Source organism: Bos indicus x Bos taurus, chromosome 18, assembly GCF_003369695.1.
Source record: "Bos indicus x Bos taurus breed Angus x Brahman F1 hybrid chromosome 18, Bos_hybrid_MaternalHap_v2.0, whole genome shotgun sequence".
Taxonomy (NCBI): domain Eukaryota; kingdom Metazoa; phylum Chordata; class Mammalia; order Artiodactyla; family Bovidae; genus Bos; species Bos indicus x Bos taurus.
Window position 1 is genome coordinate 3,490,831 of NC_040093.1, and position 16,646 is coordinate 3,507,476.

The window sequence follows — 16,646 nt, forward strand, 5'->3', positions numbered from 1 at the left end:
GGATTTTCAGCTTCAACATCAATCCTTTCAAAGAATATTCAGGACTGATTTCCTTTAGGATGGACTGGTTGGATCTCCTTGCAGTCCAAGGGACTCTCAAGAGTCTTCTCCAACACCACAGTTCAAAAGCATCAATTCTTCAGCACTCAGCTTTCTTTATAGTTCAACTCTCACATCCATACATGACTACTGGAAAAACCATAGCCTTAACTTGACGGACCTTTGTTGTCAAAGTAATGTCTCTGCTTTTTAATATGCTTCAGCAGGTAGCACATAAAAATTCACCTCTTGCTCACCCCCCACATCCCCTCCCTCTCCTATTCTTGGAGACAGACAGGAAAGACACAGACACCTGGAGAAGAGTTCTTGGTTCTCTTTACTTGGACCACCTGAGGGTAGACCAGCCTGTGAGAGGCGACACCCCCAGCCCCCAGTCAGGAATGGGACGCCTGGAGTCAAGGGGACCACGCAGAGGGCCTGAGCAGAGCCCCAAGGCCAGATCTCCAGGCTGTTTTCAGAGTCTGGGCGTGAAAGACAGAACTCAAGAGAACAGTCTAGAATTCTAGGAATAAATATAGAATCCCAGGAATGGAATCCGAAATGCTAGCGACACCTCTGGCGCCGAGTGAGACTGCTGAGAGTGTGACTGAGTATTCTAGAGGCGTGTTCTCATTCTATGACCGGAGGTTAGATGTCGGGGATGGGGTATTTGGTTTCTGGAGGAACAGTCTGATTCTCTGATTTGGGGGCCTGACTCCCTGTGGGCGGAACTGAAGCCTCCAAGAGTGAAGCCTGAGACTCTGAGGTCAGTTTGAGGGGTTCAGAGGGTGGGTTCCCCGATTCAAGGGGCTGGGTCCTGTCCTCAGAGGGCGGGTCGGTTGCCTCAAGGGGCGGGGCCAGGACTTCAGGGGGCGGAGTCCCAGATTCCACAGCTGGGTCCTCATGGCCCGGAGCTGAGTCCCCTGCCTTGTAGAAGCGCGCGAAGGTGTCCGAGGGCTTGCCCCCCAACTGTGGGGCGAATCCAGCCGCTTGTGCTAGCTCCCCGACCCGGCTGGAGAACGCCTGCAGCTGCTCCTGCCGCAGGTCCACTAGGAACCTGGAACCAGGAAGCGGCGGGTTAGGGGGCCCCGCTTTCCGCCCCCGGCCTGAAAGTTGCCCGCCCTGCCCTCTGCTGGCTCACTGGGCTAATTCGACAATCAGGCGTCCTCCGGGGGCCACGCAGGCCCCCAGCTCTGCGCTGAGAAGATGGACCATCCTGCGGAGAGAAAAGGGGAAGGCTGAGGCTCGGACTTGGAGGTTCTGAGTGAAGAAGGGAGGCTGGGGACCTGGACACTGATAGAGGAGGGTCTGGGGGCCTGGATTCCTGGGTCTGAGGGAGGAGGGGTTGGGTGAGGAAGACCTGGGCGCCTCCCAGGTCCTCTTACCCACAGGCCACGTAGAGGAGCTGGAACTGTCCCATGTAGCAGCTCTTGTGGTGGAGGGTGTGGGCAGAATCGAGGGACAGGAAGTGGACAGTGAAGGGCTCCGGGGCAGGGGCTGCTGGGGAAGGGAAGACTGGCAGGGTTAGGCAGACACTCGAAGCTTGGAGCTGACTCTCCTCGTCCGTCTTCAGGCCTTTTGTCATCCTTTCTCTTGGGTAGATCCCTGGAAACTTCTGGGAAGACTGGCCTGGCAGGCAGAAACCCATTTTACAGACTAGGCAACTGAGATTCACGAGGAGAAAAGAGAGTGGGTGACCCATAGCCACACAAGTCATTAATTCACCCGGGAGGGCCAACCTAGGTAATGGGTAGACGGAGGCACGACCAGATTTGGGGTCGGGGGATTCTCCAACGGTATAATCTGAAACCTAGAAGCTCGTTAAAATGTTCTCAGCCTCTTGAATATCTGCACGTGGGATCATAATTCTGCTAATTCTGCTACTGGAATTCAGAATGGTATGAATGGTGTCAAGAGTTGGAAAAGGGAGAGAAATTCAAAGAGAAGAGTGAAAAACAGACCGGATGTCGGGAAGGGGAGGTCACTTGTCCAGGCTTTAGACACCGAACCGATCCATGCTTGGACTTCAAATACCCGGAGCCTGAAGCCTGGGACGAGGGTCCGGGTCCCGCTCTCCCCCAGATGTGAGCGCCCCAGCCCCGCTTGCCACCTCAAGGGAACAGCCCCGGTCCGCGGCTTACCGGGCTCCGAGCTTCCCTCCGCGCCGCCCTGCACCTGCTCCGGGTCCCCCTCGGCGGCTCTCGGGTGCCCCCACGCGGCCATCTCTCGGAAGAGCTCCGCCACATTGTGCTCGGTGATCTCGCATGCGGTCTTTGGGGGTAGAAGGGGCGTGGCCAGACGCTGAGCTAGGACCGCGGGGCCGCGGTGGCACTGGAGATGCCTAAAGAACGCTCCCCTTCCCACGCCCCCACCCCCAGAGAAGGCATCTGGCGGACGCACTTAGATTTCCAGACTGGGCCTGGGAAGTAGAGGGGTGGGGCTGTCACGTGGACGTAGCGAGGGGCGGGGCCCCGGGCTGCAAGGCCCCGGGCTGCAAGGCCCCGGGCTGCAAGGCCCCGGGCTGCAAGGCCCCGGGCTGCAAGGCCCCGGGCTGCAAGGCCCCGGGCTGCAGGGGCGGGGGCGGGGCCTGGGCTGCAGGGGCGGGGCCCAGGCGTCGGGGGTGGGGCCCTGAAGGCGGGGGCGGGGCCCGGGCGGCAGGGCGGGGCCTTGCGTACCCTCTCGGGCCCCAGCACCTCCAGCCTCAAACCTTGACCGGCTGCCCGTTGCTGGTCCTCAGGAGGGTCTCGTCGTCCGCTTCGATGCCGAAGGCCACGAAGGGCCCCGTGGCGATGTCCCCCCAATACCCGCGCGCTGCCACGCGCTCCCCGCGCTGGGAAAGCAGGGAGAGAGGATAATGTTGGGGAACTCGGATTGTGGGGCTCCCCAGCCTCTAGAATCAGCAGCAGCCAGGGAGCACGCACGTGGCTCAGGAGGCGACCGGACGCCAGGGTCCGGTTGGGCACGTGATAGGCGCTGGAGTCTCTGAGTTCAAAGGCGACGCCCGTGTCCCTCCAGCGCCTGAACTCGCGGGTGTGGATGACTCGGGCCTGGAGGGAGCGGGGAGCGAGGAAAGAGGCCTCTGTGAAACTTACAGGCCCCAGCCCCGCCTTCTCCACCCCCAGGACCCGAGACCCTAGCCTCGCTTCCTCCACCCCCAGGACCGGGACCCCAGCCCTTCCTCCTCCACCCCTAGGACAGGGGACCCCAGCCCTTCCTCCCCCACCCCCAGGACAGGGGACCCCAGTCCCGCCTCCTCCACCCCTAGGACAGGGGACCCCAGCCCTTCCTCCCCCACCCCCAGGACAGGGGACCCCAGTCCCGCCTCCTCCACCTCCAGGACCCGGGACCCCAGCCCCGCCCCCCAGTCCTCACCCCGCGGTCGTGCAGCTTCATATGCAGGTCCCAGTCGCTGACGCCGTGCCGGGCGTCGTACCGGGAGCCCAGGTACTGGCGCAGCCTCGAGTCCCACAGGCGGCTCATGGGGAAAGCCTCCGGCCCCTTCTCCCCTCCGGCCCAGAAACGGAACACGGCCTCCAGGGCGTCGCGTTCGCGGAACTGCGCGGCCAGGCCGGTGTGGGGGAGAACGAGGGAGAGGGGGCTGCAGGGACCGTGGCGTCTCCCCCCGACCCTCCCTTCCCCCGCGGGGCGTGGGAAACGATTCTCGCGGCTCTCCGCTGAAGGGACCGAGGCTCTGAGAGCAGAGGCCACCCCCTGGGCCATATGACCCGGTGGGAGCCCGGGAGCCCTCAGGCCGCTCCATCCACGCAGACCCTGTTGGACGGCCCGGCCGCCACCCGGGTCCCGGGCGGGGACTGTCGGAGGCCGCGCAGAGGCACCTTGAGGGCGCCCAGGCTGAGCCAAGGCAGCTGCTCCGCCAGGCGGTCAGGTTCCGGCACCAGGTGAGCCAGGCGGCCGGCCTGGGCGCGCACGAAGGCGGCCACCGGGGGGCGCAGCAGCGCGTTCCCCCACACCTCCAGGAAGGTCTCGCTCCTCTCTGCCGGGAGTAGGGAGAAAATAATGGAGGGAGCCGAGGGGTGAGTCCACACGTGAGATCCGTGACGGCGACGCCACTTTATAGAGATGGTATTCTTCCATAGTCGTGTAATGAACATGGCGGACCCAGGCAAGTCCCCCACCCATCCCAAAAGCTAAAACATGAAGAGTAATTTACACCTCACCTGGGTCTCCTCGCCTATTCCTACCAACCCCCCGCCCCGCAGGTAACCCCAATCCTGAATTTCCTGCTTAAGTTTCTCTTGACTTACAAAAGGAAAGATTAAAAAAAAAAAAAAGGAAAGGTTATATAGAGATGGAGATGAAGATTTATGTGTGTTAGCAGAATCCTGTAAGACAGAACTAGGGCTTCCCCGGTGGCTCAGCAGGAAAGAATCTGCCTGCTAATACAGGAGACCAAGGTTCGATCCCTGGATCAGGAAGATCCCCTGGAGAAGGGAATGGCAACCCCGTCCAATATTCCTGCTTGGGAAATCCCATAGACACAGGAGCCTGGCAGGCTACAGTCCACAGGGTTGCAAAGAGTTGGACACGACTAAGACTGGAGAAGGCAATGGCACCCCACTCCAGTACTGTACTCTAGCCTGGAAAATCCCACGGACGGAGGAGCCTGGTGAGCTACAGTCCAGTGGGGTCGCTAAGAGTCAGACACGACTGAGCGACTTCACTTTCACTTTTCACTTTCATGCATTGGAGAAGGAAATGGCAACCCACTCCAGTGTTCTTGCCTGGAGAATCCCAGGGACGGGGGAACCTGGTGGGCTGCCATCTATGGGGTCGCACAGAGTCGGACACGACTGAAGCAACTTAGCAGCAGCAGCAGCAGCAGCAGCAGCAGAGCGACTAAGACAGAACTATTTACCTTTAGTTGTATACACAATATATATCGATATCAACATATAGTTTCATTTTAGTTGTTTAAGAACCTTATAAGAGAGAACGATATACTTTTAGTTTGGTTAGATAAGTTCTAGTTTAAGAGCCTTTACAAGGTGCATTAAGAAATCTGTGCAATGTCTTCTGAAAGCCCTGGGCTGTTAATGACACCTACCATCCTTAATCATGGTAACAATAATCGCTAATATGTGTGGAGTCTATATCATAAGCCAGGAGCCATGCATTTTTTTTTTTCATTAAACCCTTATTAAGAATTCTATGGCAGAAGAACTTTTAGGATCTTCATTTTATAAATGTAGAAACAGAAGCCCAGAAAGGGATAGACACTAGCCCAAGGTCACACAGCAAGCAGAGTCAGAATTTGAACACAGCCTGCCTGAGTCTAGGGGGGAACAATTGGCTCTAGGCACCAAGCTGAAGTTTTTGTTACTGGAAAACAAGTCAATTTCCCACCCAAATCCTCCTCCTCCTTTCCTTGTTATAGTCTCACTTCCAAGGATGCCTCCTCCAGGCAGATTCCCTGGGGTTCATACCTCTCACTAGGGGAGACTCAGGCCTGAGGGAGGCTTTAGGCAGGACAGAGTTCAGCTCAGCCAAATGGTCCCCACATCCGGGGGACTCATGACCTCTCAGGAAGTCCCTGGATCTCTTTTGGGCTTCTCCCTCATCAGGAGGTTTTGAATGCTTACACTGTGTTACGCACAGTTCTGAGAGTTTTATGTGGATTATCTCCTGGAATTCTCTGAATGATTCTCGGAAGCATTCTTTTTAGCCCCATTTCAAAGGTAGGAAGAGCTGAAGCTGACAGGGCTACCAAGTGAGTGAGCAAGTGATGGAATAGGAAACAATGTGCATCGTGCTTAATTTCACCATTGAAATGCTAGAACTCCTGCAGGAAGGGGGAAGGGGCTGGGGGCCAGATGGCCTGGATCTTTGCTGACCTTGCAGCCCCATCTTCTCAGGATCCTCCAGGGCTAGGCTGAAGATCAGTATGTGTCGGGCTACAGCTTCCAGATTATTCTCCAGCACATAAAACTAAAAGGACGGGCAGGGAAGAACAATTCTGAGATCTGGGTCCCTGGCTCCCAACAGACCCAGGAGTGGGAAACCTCAGCCCCCTCCTCCCACAGGACCCCGGAGGCTCGTGCACCAGTCCCGCTCTTTCAATCACAGAAACGTGGGCACTCAGAACCCTCCTCTCCGTCACTACTCAGGAGGCCCCATCTTTAGACACTTCCCCACTTCAACCCAGGAGCCCCCAACTCCAGCCCCATCCTTCCCCAGGACCTAGGAGTCTGGGTCCCCAGCTCCCTCCTCCCTCAAGGACTCAGGAAACTGGGCTCTCATCTTCATCCTCCTCCTTCCAAGACCCCATAATCCCAGCTCACATGGAACCTCCTTCGAGGCCAGAGAGCTGCCCGGGCCAAGGTCCGTAGCAGGTGCCGCCCATCCACTGAACCCAACAGCAGGACATTTAGCTCGGGGGTCTCATGCTCTGTTTCGGCCTGCGAATCTGGATCCACAGGAGGACCTGATAAGATGATAGCAGGCTGGAGTTTGCGGCCTGGAGAGCGTCCCCTGCAGCCACCCTCAGCAGGACTTGGACCCCTGGCCTCGGTTTCAACCGGAGCTGTGCCTCTAAGCGTTCCGGAACTTGGAGTCCACAGAGGCATCTAGGCTGCCCACTGGGCGGAGGGCGCCCTTGGAGCCCCCGAGAACGTTAGCGCGCTGTCTGCCAGGCTGTGAAGGCAGCGGCTGCGTCGCAAGATTTGTGATCCTGAGCGGGGGGCTCACTCTCAGCCTGCAGGTCCACTGCCGGGGACAGGCCCCACCAGGACACAGAGCCAAAGCCCGTGCCCGAGCCTGCCGGTGTAGTCATCGCCGTGCGGTCCGGACAACCTGGGAATCCCCAAACATCGAGTCTCCGTTGCCCACCCGTTCCCCTCGCACCTGCCCCGACTTCTCGCCCCTTCCACACCCGCCTCACCTTTATCTTTCCAAATAACCCGAGACACCCCCTCCCTCCCCGCTCGGGGCTGCGCTAAGGTCCGAAGGGCCCTCCTCAACTGCTGCCCATAGTCCCCGCCCTTTTCAACTATTCGGCCAATGGGAGTGTGCGGGTTGGCACCGCCGCGATCAACTGGCCAATGAGAGTGAGCGAGACCTGCCGGATGCGAACTTTTGGCCAATGGAAGCGCTGACGGACGACCACCCGGACTTGTGGGCTTGTGGGCTTGAGGGCTTGAGGACGCGGTCGTCATGACAACAGAGCTGGCGAAGGGGCGGGGCCAGGAGAGGCTGGGACGGAGCCTGGGGCGGTCCAAATTTATTGAAGTAGAAGGCCTGGACCGATCCAACATTTAGACAGAACGGAACCGAATCTTCATAAACCCAAGTTAAAATGAGGTGAACTAGACCTCAAACTCGGAGAAGGCAATGGCACCCCACTCCAGTACTTTTACCTGGAAAATCCCACGGACAGAGGAGCCTGGTAGGCTGCAGTCCATGGGGTCGCTAAGAGTCGGACGCGACTGAGCGACTTCACTTTCACTCTTCACTTTCATGCATTGGAGAATGAAATGGCAACCCACTCCAGTGTTCTTGCCTTGAGAATCCAAGGGACGGGGGAGCCTGGTGGGCTGCTGTCTTTGGGGTCGCACAGAGTCGGACACGACTGAAGCGACTTAGCAGCAGCAGCAGCAGACCTCAAACTGTACACTTCTGTGTCCCCATTTTCGCTCTCACCCTGGCTCTACCACACAGGACTTTTCTTACCAGGTGGAAACACAGCCAAGTGCTGGGACCAGCTAGCACTGGCCCCTGGTTGCTAAATTTTAGGGAACTTTGTGACCTGGTTGTTACACACAATCATTACTAAAAATTAGTTTTACTAAATTAATTACTAAAATTTAAATTCAGTAAAATACATTAAATAAAAGTAAGCATACTCAAAATTCACCACTTCCTAGTTTATTTTACTATTATCAATGGTCTCAAGGTTAGTTACAACTATTGTACCTGTAGGAAGAAAATGCTATTTTAATGCAGTCGTTTAAGACATGAAATTGGCAAGCTATGACCACAGGCTATCTACTTTTGTAAATAAAGCTTTATTACAACAGGATCAGGATTAGACTAGTGCAGAGAGACCCAAGTGAAGGGTCAGATCCTGCCATTAATTTTTTAATATTTTTCCGTCTTGGATTTCTTTTTTGCATTAGTTTGGATTTTTCTTTAAAAATTGCAGTAAGGGCTTCCCTGGTGGCCCAGTGGTTGAGAATCCCCCTTGCAATTCTATGCAATGAGTTGACTCCCACAAGGTCAGGGACTCAAGTGAGACACGTCTCTAGATCATCCCCACCACTCAGCTCAGGGAACAGCACCCACGGAGCGCTAGCTCTCTGCCTCCTCTCCTCACCCAGGTGCATGAATTTAGACAAGTCAGTCACCCTTTCCATGCCTCCATTTCCCTCTCTGTAAAGTGGGAATGGTAACATGAAGTCAGCAGACGAGTGGTGGACTGAATGGGGGTCTGTCTGCCTGGTGAGGACAGTCCTGGGCGCTGGGAAGGAAATGATGATTGAGTCCCTCCGGGGTTCTAGTCCCTCAGCCCACTGGAGCCCCAGATGCTGACTTTCTCCAGCGAGGCTTACTGCCTTTCATCCTCATCACCACCACTCTCCAAAACACTTCCTCCACAGAGGAGCCAGAGACTCCTTAAAAGTAGACCAAGCAGGCCACTTCCCTCTAAAACCTCCTGAGGGTCCTCACTGCAGGTACATACAATCCCAGTGATCTGGCTCTTGGCTGTGTCTCATTTTTTTTTGGGGGGGGGGCGCATTTTGGCCACCGTATGTGAAGAACTGACTCATTGGGAAAGACCCTGATGCTGGGAAAGATTGGAGGCGGGAGAAGAAGGGGAAGACAGAGGATGAGATGGTTGGATGGCATCACTGACTCGATGGACATAAGTTTGAGTAGCCTCCGGGAGTTGGTGATGGACAGGGACGCCTGGCATGCTGCAGTCCTTGGGGTCACAAAGAGTCGGACACGACTGAGCAACTGAACTGACTGACTGATGACACATGCCTTCTGAGATCTTAGTTCCCTGACCAGAGATTGAAACTGCACCCTAGATGATGAAAGGAAGGGGGAAAAAAGGGAGGGAAACATGGGTATGAAAATCTACATAAATCATGGGCAAGGGAGCAGATAAATTCCTGAATAACTAAATGAATTCTCACTGACTCCTCAGAGCAAACATGCGGTAGGTATTACCATTATCACGATTTTTTCAGATGAGGAAACAAGCTTTGAGGGCTGAGTGAATGAACCGATGAAGAAGTGAATGGGAGAGTGGGTTGGTGACAGGGTGGATGGATGAAGGGGTGGTGAGTGGGTGGGTGAGTTTCTGTGTGTATTTCCAGGATGGGCAGCCCTGTCCTCGCCCTTGTGTGATCCCGCCCCTGGAGGGCCCCTCTTGGGTTCCCAGCCCCCACCCCTGTGCACCCCCATCAAGGAGATTCGGTCCAGGCCAGCAAAGTTGCTGAGTATTTATTTGGTCCCAGGAGTGGTGCAGGAATCAGACTGGGGACAGGAGTGGGTGATCCTGTGCAGGAAAGGGGCACTGGGAGCCACGGGGATAGTAGGCTGGGATCACTGATTGTCAAAGCAGAGGGCGGGACCCTGGGATCGGGGGAGGCCAGATTGCCTCCCTTTTCCCAGGGGCCCCTGGGGCTTCTGGGTATGTGCTGTATCGGGGGAGTTGGCAAGTTATCATGATTGGCATAATGGTGGGGGAGAAGGCAGGAACGGGTAGAGTGGGGAGTGTTGGCCTTAAAGGTGGGCATGGGCGTGGCTTTGGGCAGGGGCCTGGGGTCAGGGGCTTGAGGGTGGGCATCAGGGTGCTGGCGGCGGCCTCACTCGGTCAGGGGGCCGCAGCGAGTGCCACTGGGCGATGGGCCGCCGGGGGTTGGCCAGCATGTCTGCCCAGTGCCGCAGGCCAGCCCCCCCGGCCGCTGCCCCTACAGCCACCCTCCCGATGGCCTCGTTCTTGCCCAGCTTGTCGTAGTCCAGCACAGTCAGCTCCACCTGCACCTTCTGGGTTGGGCAGGGGAGGAAGAGGAGACAGAAAGTGGGGTAACAACGCACACGGAGGGACTCAGTTATCATTGCTAAGGAGACCCCCTCCCTGAGTTCTGGGGAGCCTCCATAGGTGCCTGGGCTAAGGCTTCCTCTGGAGCTGGGAGAGGGAGGGTGTGAGGGCCCTGCTGGATGCTTACAGGAGTGCCCTGGAGTCTTCCTGCCACCAGGTTTTAAAGCAGATAAACCCTCAGGACCTCTGTTGCTCAGAGGCTCCTTAGGGTGCAGGGTCCTAATGGGGGCACATCTTCAAGACTGTTAAATGGGTGGGTGGGCCTGGCCTTAGGGTTGCGGGTCTCTTTTTCTCAGTATCCAGAACTCCTACGGGCGCTGGGCATCCCGTCTTGCTTGGGTGGGCGGGGCTTCCTGGTCCTCATGGGGGAAACTGAGACTGAGAACACAATTAGACCCCCAAGACTTGGCTCCCAGGGGTTGCTAAGGAGGCTCTCCTCCCTTAGCAACGGGGGTTTCTAAGGGCCTGGGACTCAGGGGAAAGGCTGCTCTGGCAGGGGCGGTGGGTAGGTGTGCCCTCACCTGGACCTGGTCACAGGGCACTTCAAAGCTGAAGGCCTCGTTGTAATAGGGGTTCAGAGTGTTCTTCTTGATGGTGGTTTTCTTCTTCCGCACCTTTTTGCCGCCCTGCAGCAGGTGGACCTTGACATACGGATCTGGGGGGAGGGAGGAGGAATCTTACAGCTCCCCTCACTCTGCTAAGTCCAGGAAGAATGCCCGAGGCTCTTCTTCAAGATAGAGACAGCCCACGGACCCCTCAGGCCCCCCTCTCTCTGTGCCCAAATCGAATCTAAATCGTCCACGGCGGCCTGGACCTTCCTCCCCCCGGTGAGACCGGGGACCCAGAAACTGCGGGAGCCTAAGTCTGCGACCCGGCTCCGCCCAACACCGCCGTCGTTTGCGGCTTCCCGCACACCTGACAGTCCCCCCACGTCCATCTTCTTCAGGTTTTTGGCCTCCAGGACGATGACGGTGAGCTTCCCGGCCGTGGGGACATAGCGGAGGGAGAAGCAGATGTCTCCTAGTTTCTCCTGCTGAGAGGGAAAGAGGAACCGGTCCCCGGAGCCCGGGATCCGCCCGCAGCCCCTCTGCTACCTTCCTTCCCGCCCCCTCGGCTCGGAATGGTACGGTCCGGAACGAGCCCCGCCCCCACCCGGACGCCTGTGCTCTGATTGGCCCGGGCCTGGGGTGGGAGGGCCCAGCCGGGGGGGCGTGGCCACGAGCGCTCACCTCCTCGCGAGGCGCCGCCTGCAGCTCGCGCCAGGCCAGCACTGGCCGCCCCAAGTCCACGGAGCTCATGGGGACTCGCACCTCCCCGATGGCGTCGTTGCGGGAGAAGCGGTCGAAGTCGTACACCGCCATGACCAGGATCCGGCCCCCCAGCTCCACGTAGGGGACCTGGGTGAGGGGCGGGAGCAAAGAAAGCACAAAGTGAGGCGCAACACATCCACGTGGAAAGCGGTGAGTGTGGGCAGTGAGGGGCCAAAGGAAGAGTCGGGGGTGTCCATGGAGCCCAAATCGGACAGCCCAAGGGCCAGCGGAGCAGTCCAGGGGCCAGCACTGCTCTCGAAGGGACAGCACAGGGTCCAGTGGAATAGTCCACAGAGCTGGTGGTAGCTGCCACCAGTAAAAGCTGAAGGGACTGGGGCGCCAATGTTCTAGACTGGGGACGGGCTGCCGGGCACGGAGCCCTGAGGCCACGAGCTCACCTTGAAGGCAAAAGTCTCCCCAAAGTGAGGGTTCAGCGTCTGCCGATGCACCCTGGTCTCGTGCCGCCTCCGTTTGTCTGGCAGCAGGTAGACCCGCACGTAGGGATCAGAGGAGCCACCTATGTCCAAGGCTGCCAGTCCCTCAGCTTGCACGATGCCCACCAGCAGCTGGACAGTGATGAGAGGACCCTAGTCTCAGCTTCCCTTCTGGAACCTCCTCCAATAAGGGACTAGAACTCCCGGCGCCCTCCCTCCGTCTCCCTCCGTCTCCACACCCACCTGACCAGTCTGGAAATCATAGTCCAGTGAGTACTGCAGTCGTCCTAGTTCATTCTTCTCAGCCACCTGCTGCCCTGGCCCCGAGGGCGTCGGCTCCAGCTCTTCCACTTCTGGCTGCACCTTAGGGAGCCAGGGGCAAGGGCAGGTGAACTCCTCGCCTGACAGTGGTGTCCTCCAGGCCCCGAAGCCAAGGGAGACAGACTCACAGAACCCTCTGGCTAAACCTGAACGTTTGCAAGCTAAGCAGAGTCGGTGTTTGACTAGTGATGTCTGCCACGGGCGGCGACGCGCCATGGCAACACACAAGGTGGTATGCTGGTCAGTGTTTGATTAGTGATGTCTGCTACCGGTAGCACACATGCGGTGACGCACAGGCAGTGTGTTTGTCATGCCTAGACTAAAAGAACAAGCGCTGACAGCGTCTCGCTGCCTACAGGATGGACGCAGATTTTAGTTCCCACGTTAACGGATGTATTGGGGTGATGGTCCAAATTGCCACGTTGATTAGTGATCTTGGACGGAAAAACATGGAGGGAAAATGGCACATCTAGCGCATGTTTGCCATTCTAAACTAGCACAACGAAGTCCGAAGACTTCTAGTCACTGATTTTCTAAATGCAATGTGAATAGTAGTAGTGGTAGTGTGGTAGAATGCCTTCACTTCAGAGATTCTGACTCAGTAAGTCTGGTGCAAGATCCAGGACTTGCATTTCATCAAGCACCCAAAGTGATTCTGATGCTGACGGGGTTTGGAGCTACCGGCTTTAGGAGAGAGGGCTGGAGACTGAACACCAGGACCCTAAAGGGCATCCCTTACTGGTGATAATTATAACAGCTATTTGTTGAAAAGGGAGGAGAGGAAACACTAGTTATGGACTACGACCTCGAGGCTCAGAGACAGTAAATTTTTCAAGGTCACAGAGCCGGTTACTCTGGGTTGGAAACCTAGGACTCTCTGGCTCCCAGGAGAGCCTCATTCCGCTCTGCATTCAGAGGTATAGTGTTCAGATACCTGGACCTGTAGCTTTCCGCGCCAATGTCCTCTTCCTACTCATGTTTGCATCAACCTCTCCGGACTGCCCTACAACCTCCTCCTTTGTCTCCTTGTCCCAGATCTGTCCTCCAGTGGGTTCCAGGGGATTCATCTTAAAGCCCATGTGATCTTGTCCCTCTCTCGCTCAAAACTTCTGTGGCTCCCAGTTCCCTTCATTATGTGGGTACCACTGAGCTCTTTAGAAGCTTCACCCTCAAACACAGAATATATGCATGTGTGCTAAGTCGCTTCAATGGTGTCCGACTCTTTGTAACCCCATGGACTGTAGCCCATCAGGCTCCTCCATCCACGGGATTCTCCAGGCAAGAATACTGGAGTGGGTTGCTGTGCCCTCCTCCAGGGGATCTTCCCAACCCAGGTATCAAACCCATGTCTCTTATGTCTACTGTATTGGCAGACAGGTTCTTTAACACTGGCGCCACTGGGAAGCCTATAGCACAGTATACCTTTATGCTATATCCCAGCTATTGTGAAAGCTGAGTTTGTTCTCCAAATATCCCTCAGGATCTGGACTCCAAGCCTCAGCACGTGCTCTTCCTTTGAGGTAGAATGTCATTCTCTCTGCTCTCAGTTAACTGAGTCCCTCTGGGTCTCAACACAGAAATCACCTCTGGGAAGCCTTCTCAGACCCTCCGGGCTGTCAGCTAGTTGGTTTCTCTGTGCTCCCATATGCCCCATACTGCCTCTAATGTGGCACATACTGCCCTGTGTTGTGAATGTCTGTGTGAATGTCTGACTTCCCCATCTAATTGGAGGTTCTTGTGAATGTCTGGTTCATCTCCAGGGCCCCAGATCCACTTTAGGGCTAGACACACAGGGGAGCTGCTGGGCTATTGAGAGGAACATGGGCACAGAAACGGCCAGGGCTGAAGGACTGGGTCAGTCCACACCTTGTCTATGTAGCTCCGGCCCAGCTCCTTCACTTCCTGAAGGTGAACCTGGGCTTGGGCCTGGCTCTTCTTGCCCATCCGCCTCCGACAACGCTTCCGGTAGAGACAGAAACAGCAGCTGAAGACGAGGAGGCCTGAGACCAGCACGATGGTGGCCAGAGCCCAGGGGGGCACTGCAGAGGGCATGGAAACAGCAAACACTGAGGCCGGGAGAAGCAACCCGGTCATTCAGACCTGGACCATGTGCTAGCTGAAATCCCGGCCTTGTTTTCCCTCCAGCCATGTGCATTCCATTTTATTCCCATGTTTTCCTTCCAGCTCATCTCATATATAAAACTGAAGCCTTATGGCAGGCTGACACCATCTGGATTTTCTTGCTTATTAGTTCTACCTCCTCTTCTACCCTCATTCTAATTTTTCTGCTCAACCCCTGTGCTTTAAGAAGGTTTAACCTCTCCCCGAGTCTCCCTATGTTTAAAAGAAGGAAGAGGTGGACCTTCCAATTCACCAATCCAAGGTTCCATTCCATTCCACACCCTTGATGTGGGTCTTCATTTTTTTGCAAACCTGTTCCTTATTCATTTCATTTAGATTCCAATCCAGGATTCGTACTATGACGTCACCCGCATTTTCCAGCCCACCAGCCTGAAAACACCCGATCCGGATCCCGCCCCCGAGAATCCCTACGAGGCTTTCCCTCCACTCCGCCCCGGGTCTCGCTCACCGGGGCCGTGGCTGATGCGACTCGAGTCAGGAGGCGTGTCGGGCGATGGAGGCCCGGGTGTTGGGGGCTCCGGGAACATGACGGCGAGGTCTTATGGTTCTTCCTGCGGAGGCACCCAAACGCCTTATCTCCCACACCCACCCTATGAGTCCACTGAGCCCGCCGAACAACAAAGAACTACAACTCCCATCGGCACTCTGGGCGGGCGGCCGTGTGGGAACCGATCGACTGCCGCGAGGCATACTGGGAGTTGTAGTTTAATCCTTCCAGCTACGGAGGGCGGAGGCTAGGCGTGGGTTCCAGGAGCACGTTCCCGTCCAAAGGGATGCCCCCTTCCTTTAGGCCCCCGAGGAATCCAGTCCCGATGAGTTCTGCTCCTTTCTTGCCCTTCCCCATGGCCCGAACCAGTCGTGGGCGAAGACGGGCGTGGGAACCGGAGCACCGGGTTGCCCAGAGCAACGGTTGGCTTGGCTCGGGCGGGGTGAAGGGAGTGGTGGTTGCCCCGGCAACGGTCTGTTGCTAAGACAACGGGCGGGGCTTACGCACACAAGCAGAGTCCCAGTGGGGCGAGCGGGTTCGGAGCCCTGTTCCGCCTGGGACCCCAGACCCTGACACCCGAGACAGGCGCAGCTGGGGAGGACTCGGCCTTGCCGGTCCGTGCTCGCGCCCGCAGCTGGATCCTCCCTGCACACCTACCCCTGAACGGGACGTGAAGACTCAGGCTGCCCTCCGTCTCCTACTCCTGCGGGGAATGTGGGCGGCGGGCGTCTGCCCTGCTGCCTTGGCTGGGCCCCCACATCGTTTTCAGCCTGTTTGTCTCGCCCGTGCGCCCCGAACTCTGTCTTCACACCTGTCCTCGTGACCGCTTGGGCCTCCATTCTTCTCCAAACCGACGCCTTCCCTATTTCTGTCCATCTCCCCACCGGCTGCCCGCCGCTCCCCAGTCTGGGTTGGCTGGCTTCTGCCTGTTGTCTGGTCCCCGTCTACCGAGGTCTTGCACCCTCTCCCCCGCCTGCGCCTCCCTTTCTTGTGGCTCTTTGTCTCCACGCCTGCGCCTCCCTTCCTTGTGGTTCTTTGTTTCCACACCTGTCTCTAAGTCCCATTCTCTCCGAATCAGGCTCCAGCCCTCCCCCTCCATCTGTTGGTCTCCCCCGGTATCCCCTCTACTACACACACACACACAAACGCGCGCGCGCGCGCGGCATCTCTCTACGGATGGGAATGAGGATGGAGCTTGGGGAGGGGGTCCCAGCGGCTCCTACCTGTGCGGCAGCTAGACAGGACCCTCCGGAGAGACACAGAGGAGCCGGCCCCGCCCGGACCCCGCCCCCGCACGCGGGTGACTGGCGCTGTCCCCGGTGCTGATCGCGGAGCGCTGCGGGGCGGGGGCGCGGCCGAATGGAGCCACCCCGGTGTGTGCGCGTGTGTGCCTCCGTATATGAGTGTGAGAGAGAGCCTGTATGTGTGTGTGTGTGTGTGCGCGCGCGCCTGCGTGTTCCGTAGGTGGAGAGGCCGCCCCGCCCCTCGTCTAGCCCCCGAGCTTGGAACCACCAGGGCGCCCACGGATATTTATCCTGGTCCCGAGGATATTCTGCCTTCTAGTCTAGCCATCCTGGCATCCAGCCCGCTTCTCTCCACCTCAGACTCCGCGGCTGCCCACAGAACCGGGCGCCAAGATACCGGGTTCTAGGACCCAGAAGACCCTCTCTGGAGGCCAGGGTATTCAGATATCTAGACAGGAGACTAAGCCTGAAATTCACCAGCAAATCGGCTTCACTCCACCCTCTAAGTTCCCCTAGGGCCAGGCCCAGAAGGCAAGCCTCCATGCTCCTAGCTGAGGGCACGGAGCCCACACTGCCCACACCCTGGGCCTTCTCGGAAAGACT

At 57.3% G+C, this 16,646-nt stretch overlaps 2 protein-coding genes across 9 annotated transcripts; both read right to left on the minus strand.

Annotated features, from left to right (window-relative positions):
- Nucleotides 1-357: 357 nt before the first annotated feature.
- On the minus strand, nucleotides 358-7,397 carry DNAAF3 (dynein axonemal assembly factor 3). Of its 7 annotated transcripts, none has more exons than XM_027514716.1 (12): nucleotides 6,938-7,168; nucleotides 6,745-6,849; nucleotides 6,339-6,481; nucleotides 5,892-5,985; nucleotides 3,876-4,033; nucleotides 3,412-3,594; nucleotides 2,961-3,086; nucleotides 2,747-2,869; nucleotides 2,181-2,310; nucleotides 1,425-1,536; nucleotides 1,181-1,255; nucleotides 358-1,096 (listed from the first exon to the last, which is right to left on the minus strand). In XM_027514716.1, the coding sequence occupies exons 2-12, from the start codon at nucleotides 6,827-6,829 to the stop codon at nucleotides 688-690; spliced, it is 1,638 nt and encodes a 545-aa protein (XP_027370517.1). In that variant the 5' UTR covers nucleotides 6,830-6,849; nucleotides 6,938-7,168; the 3' UTR covers nucleotides 358-687. The 7 variants fall into 7 exon arrangements, with proteins under 7 accessions (XP_027370517.1, XP_027370514.1, XP_027370516.1 ...); XM_027514713.1 differs by having other exon boundaries at nucleotides 1,425-1,668; XM_027514715.1 differs by having other exon boundaries at nucleotides 1,425-1,539; nucleotides 6,938-7,166.
- Nucleotides 7,398-9,488: 2,091 nt separating this feature from the next.
- SYT5 (synaptotagmin 5) lies at nucleotides 9,489-16,214 on the minus strand. Of its 2 annotated transcripts, none has more exons than XM_027514735.1 (9): nucleotides 16,023-16,214; nucleotides 14,761-14,863; nucleotides 14,037-14,209; nucleotides 12,093-12,212; nucleotides 11,814-11,981; nucleotides 11,335-11,502; nucleotides 11,021-11,135; nucleotides 10,627-10,760; nucleotides 9,489-10,050 (listed from the first exon to the last, which is right to left on the minus strand). In XM_027514735.1, the coding sequence occupies exons 2-9, from the start codon at nucleotides 14,837-14,839 to the stop codon at nucleotides 9,850-9,852; spliced, it is 1,158 nt and encodes a 385-aa protein (XP_027370536.1). In that variant the 5' UTR covers nucleotides 14,840-14,863; nucleotides 16,023-16,214; the 3' UTR covers nucleotides 9,489-9,849. The 2 variants fall into 2 exon arrangements, with proteins under 2 accessions (XP_027370536.1, XP_027370535.1); XM_027514734.1 differs by having other exon boundaries at nucleotides 11,021-11,138; nucleotides 16,023-16,213.
- Between the last annotated feature and the right edge of the window lie 432 nt (nucleotides 16,215-16,646).

What these genes read in the sequence shown, in the direction of transcription:
- DNAAF3 (XM_027514714.1), bottom strand. Translation starts at nt 7,211, where the DNA reads ATGACGACCGCGTCCTCAAGCCCTCAAGCCCACAAGCCCACAAGTCCG. An exon ending in TCAGCCTGGGCGCCCTCAAG is followed by an intron (nt 3,595 to 3,875) that starts GTGCCTCTGCGC and finishes CTGGCCGCGCAG; the next exon opens with TTCCGCGAACGCGACGCCCT. An exon ending in GCAACGGGCAGCCGGTCAAG is followed by an intron (nt 2,311 to 2,746) that starts GTTTGAGGCTGG and finishes CTACCCCCAAAG; the next exon opens with ACCGCATGCGAGATCACCGA.
- SYT5 (XM_027514734.1), bottom strand. Translation starts at nt 14,839, where the DNA reads ATGTTCCCGGAGCCCCCAACACCCGGGCCTCCATCGCCCGACACGCCT. An exon ending in GGGAGACTTTTGCCTTCAAG is followed by an intron (nt 11,503 to 11,813) that starts GTGAGCTCGTGG and finishes CCCCTCACCCAG; the next exon opens with GTCCCCTACGTGGAGCTGGG. An exon ending in TGCCCTGTGACCAGGTCCAG is followed by an intron (nt 10,051 to 10,626) that starts GTGAGGGCACAC and finishes TGCCCAACCCAG; the next exon opens with AAGGTGCAGGTGGAGCTGAC.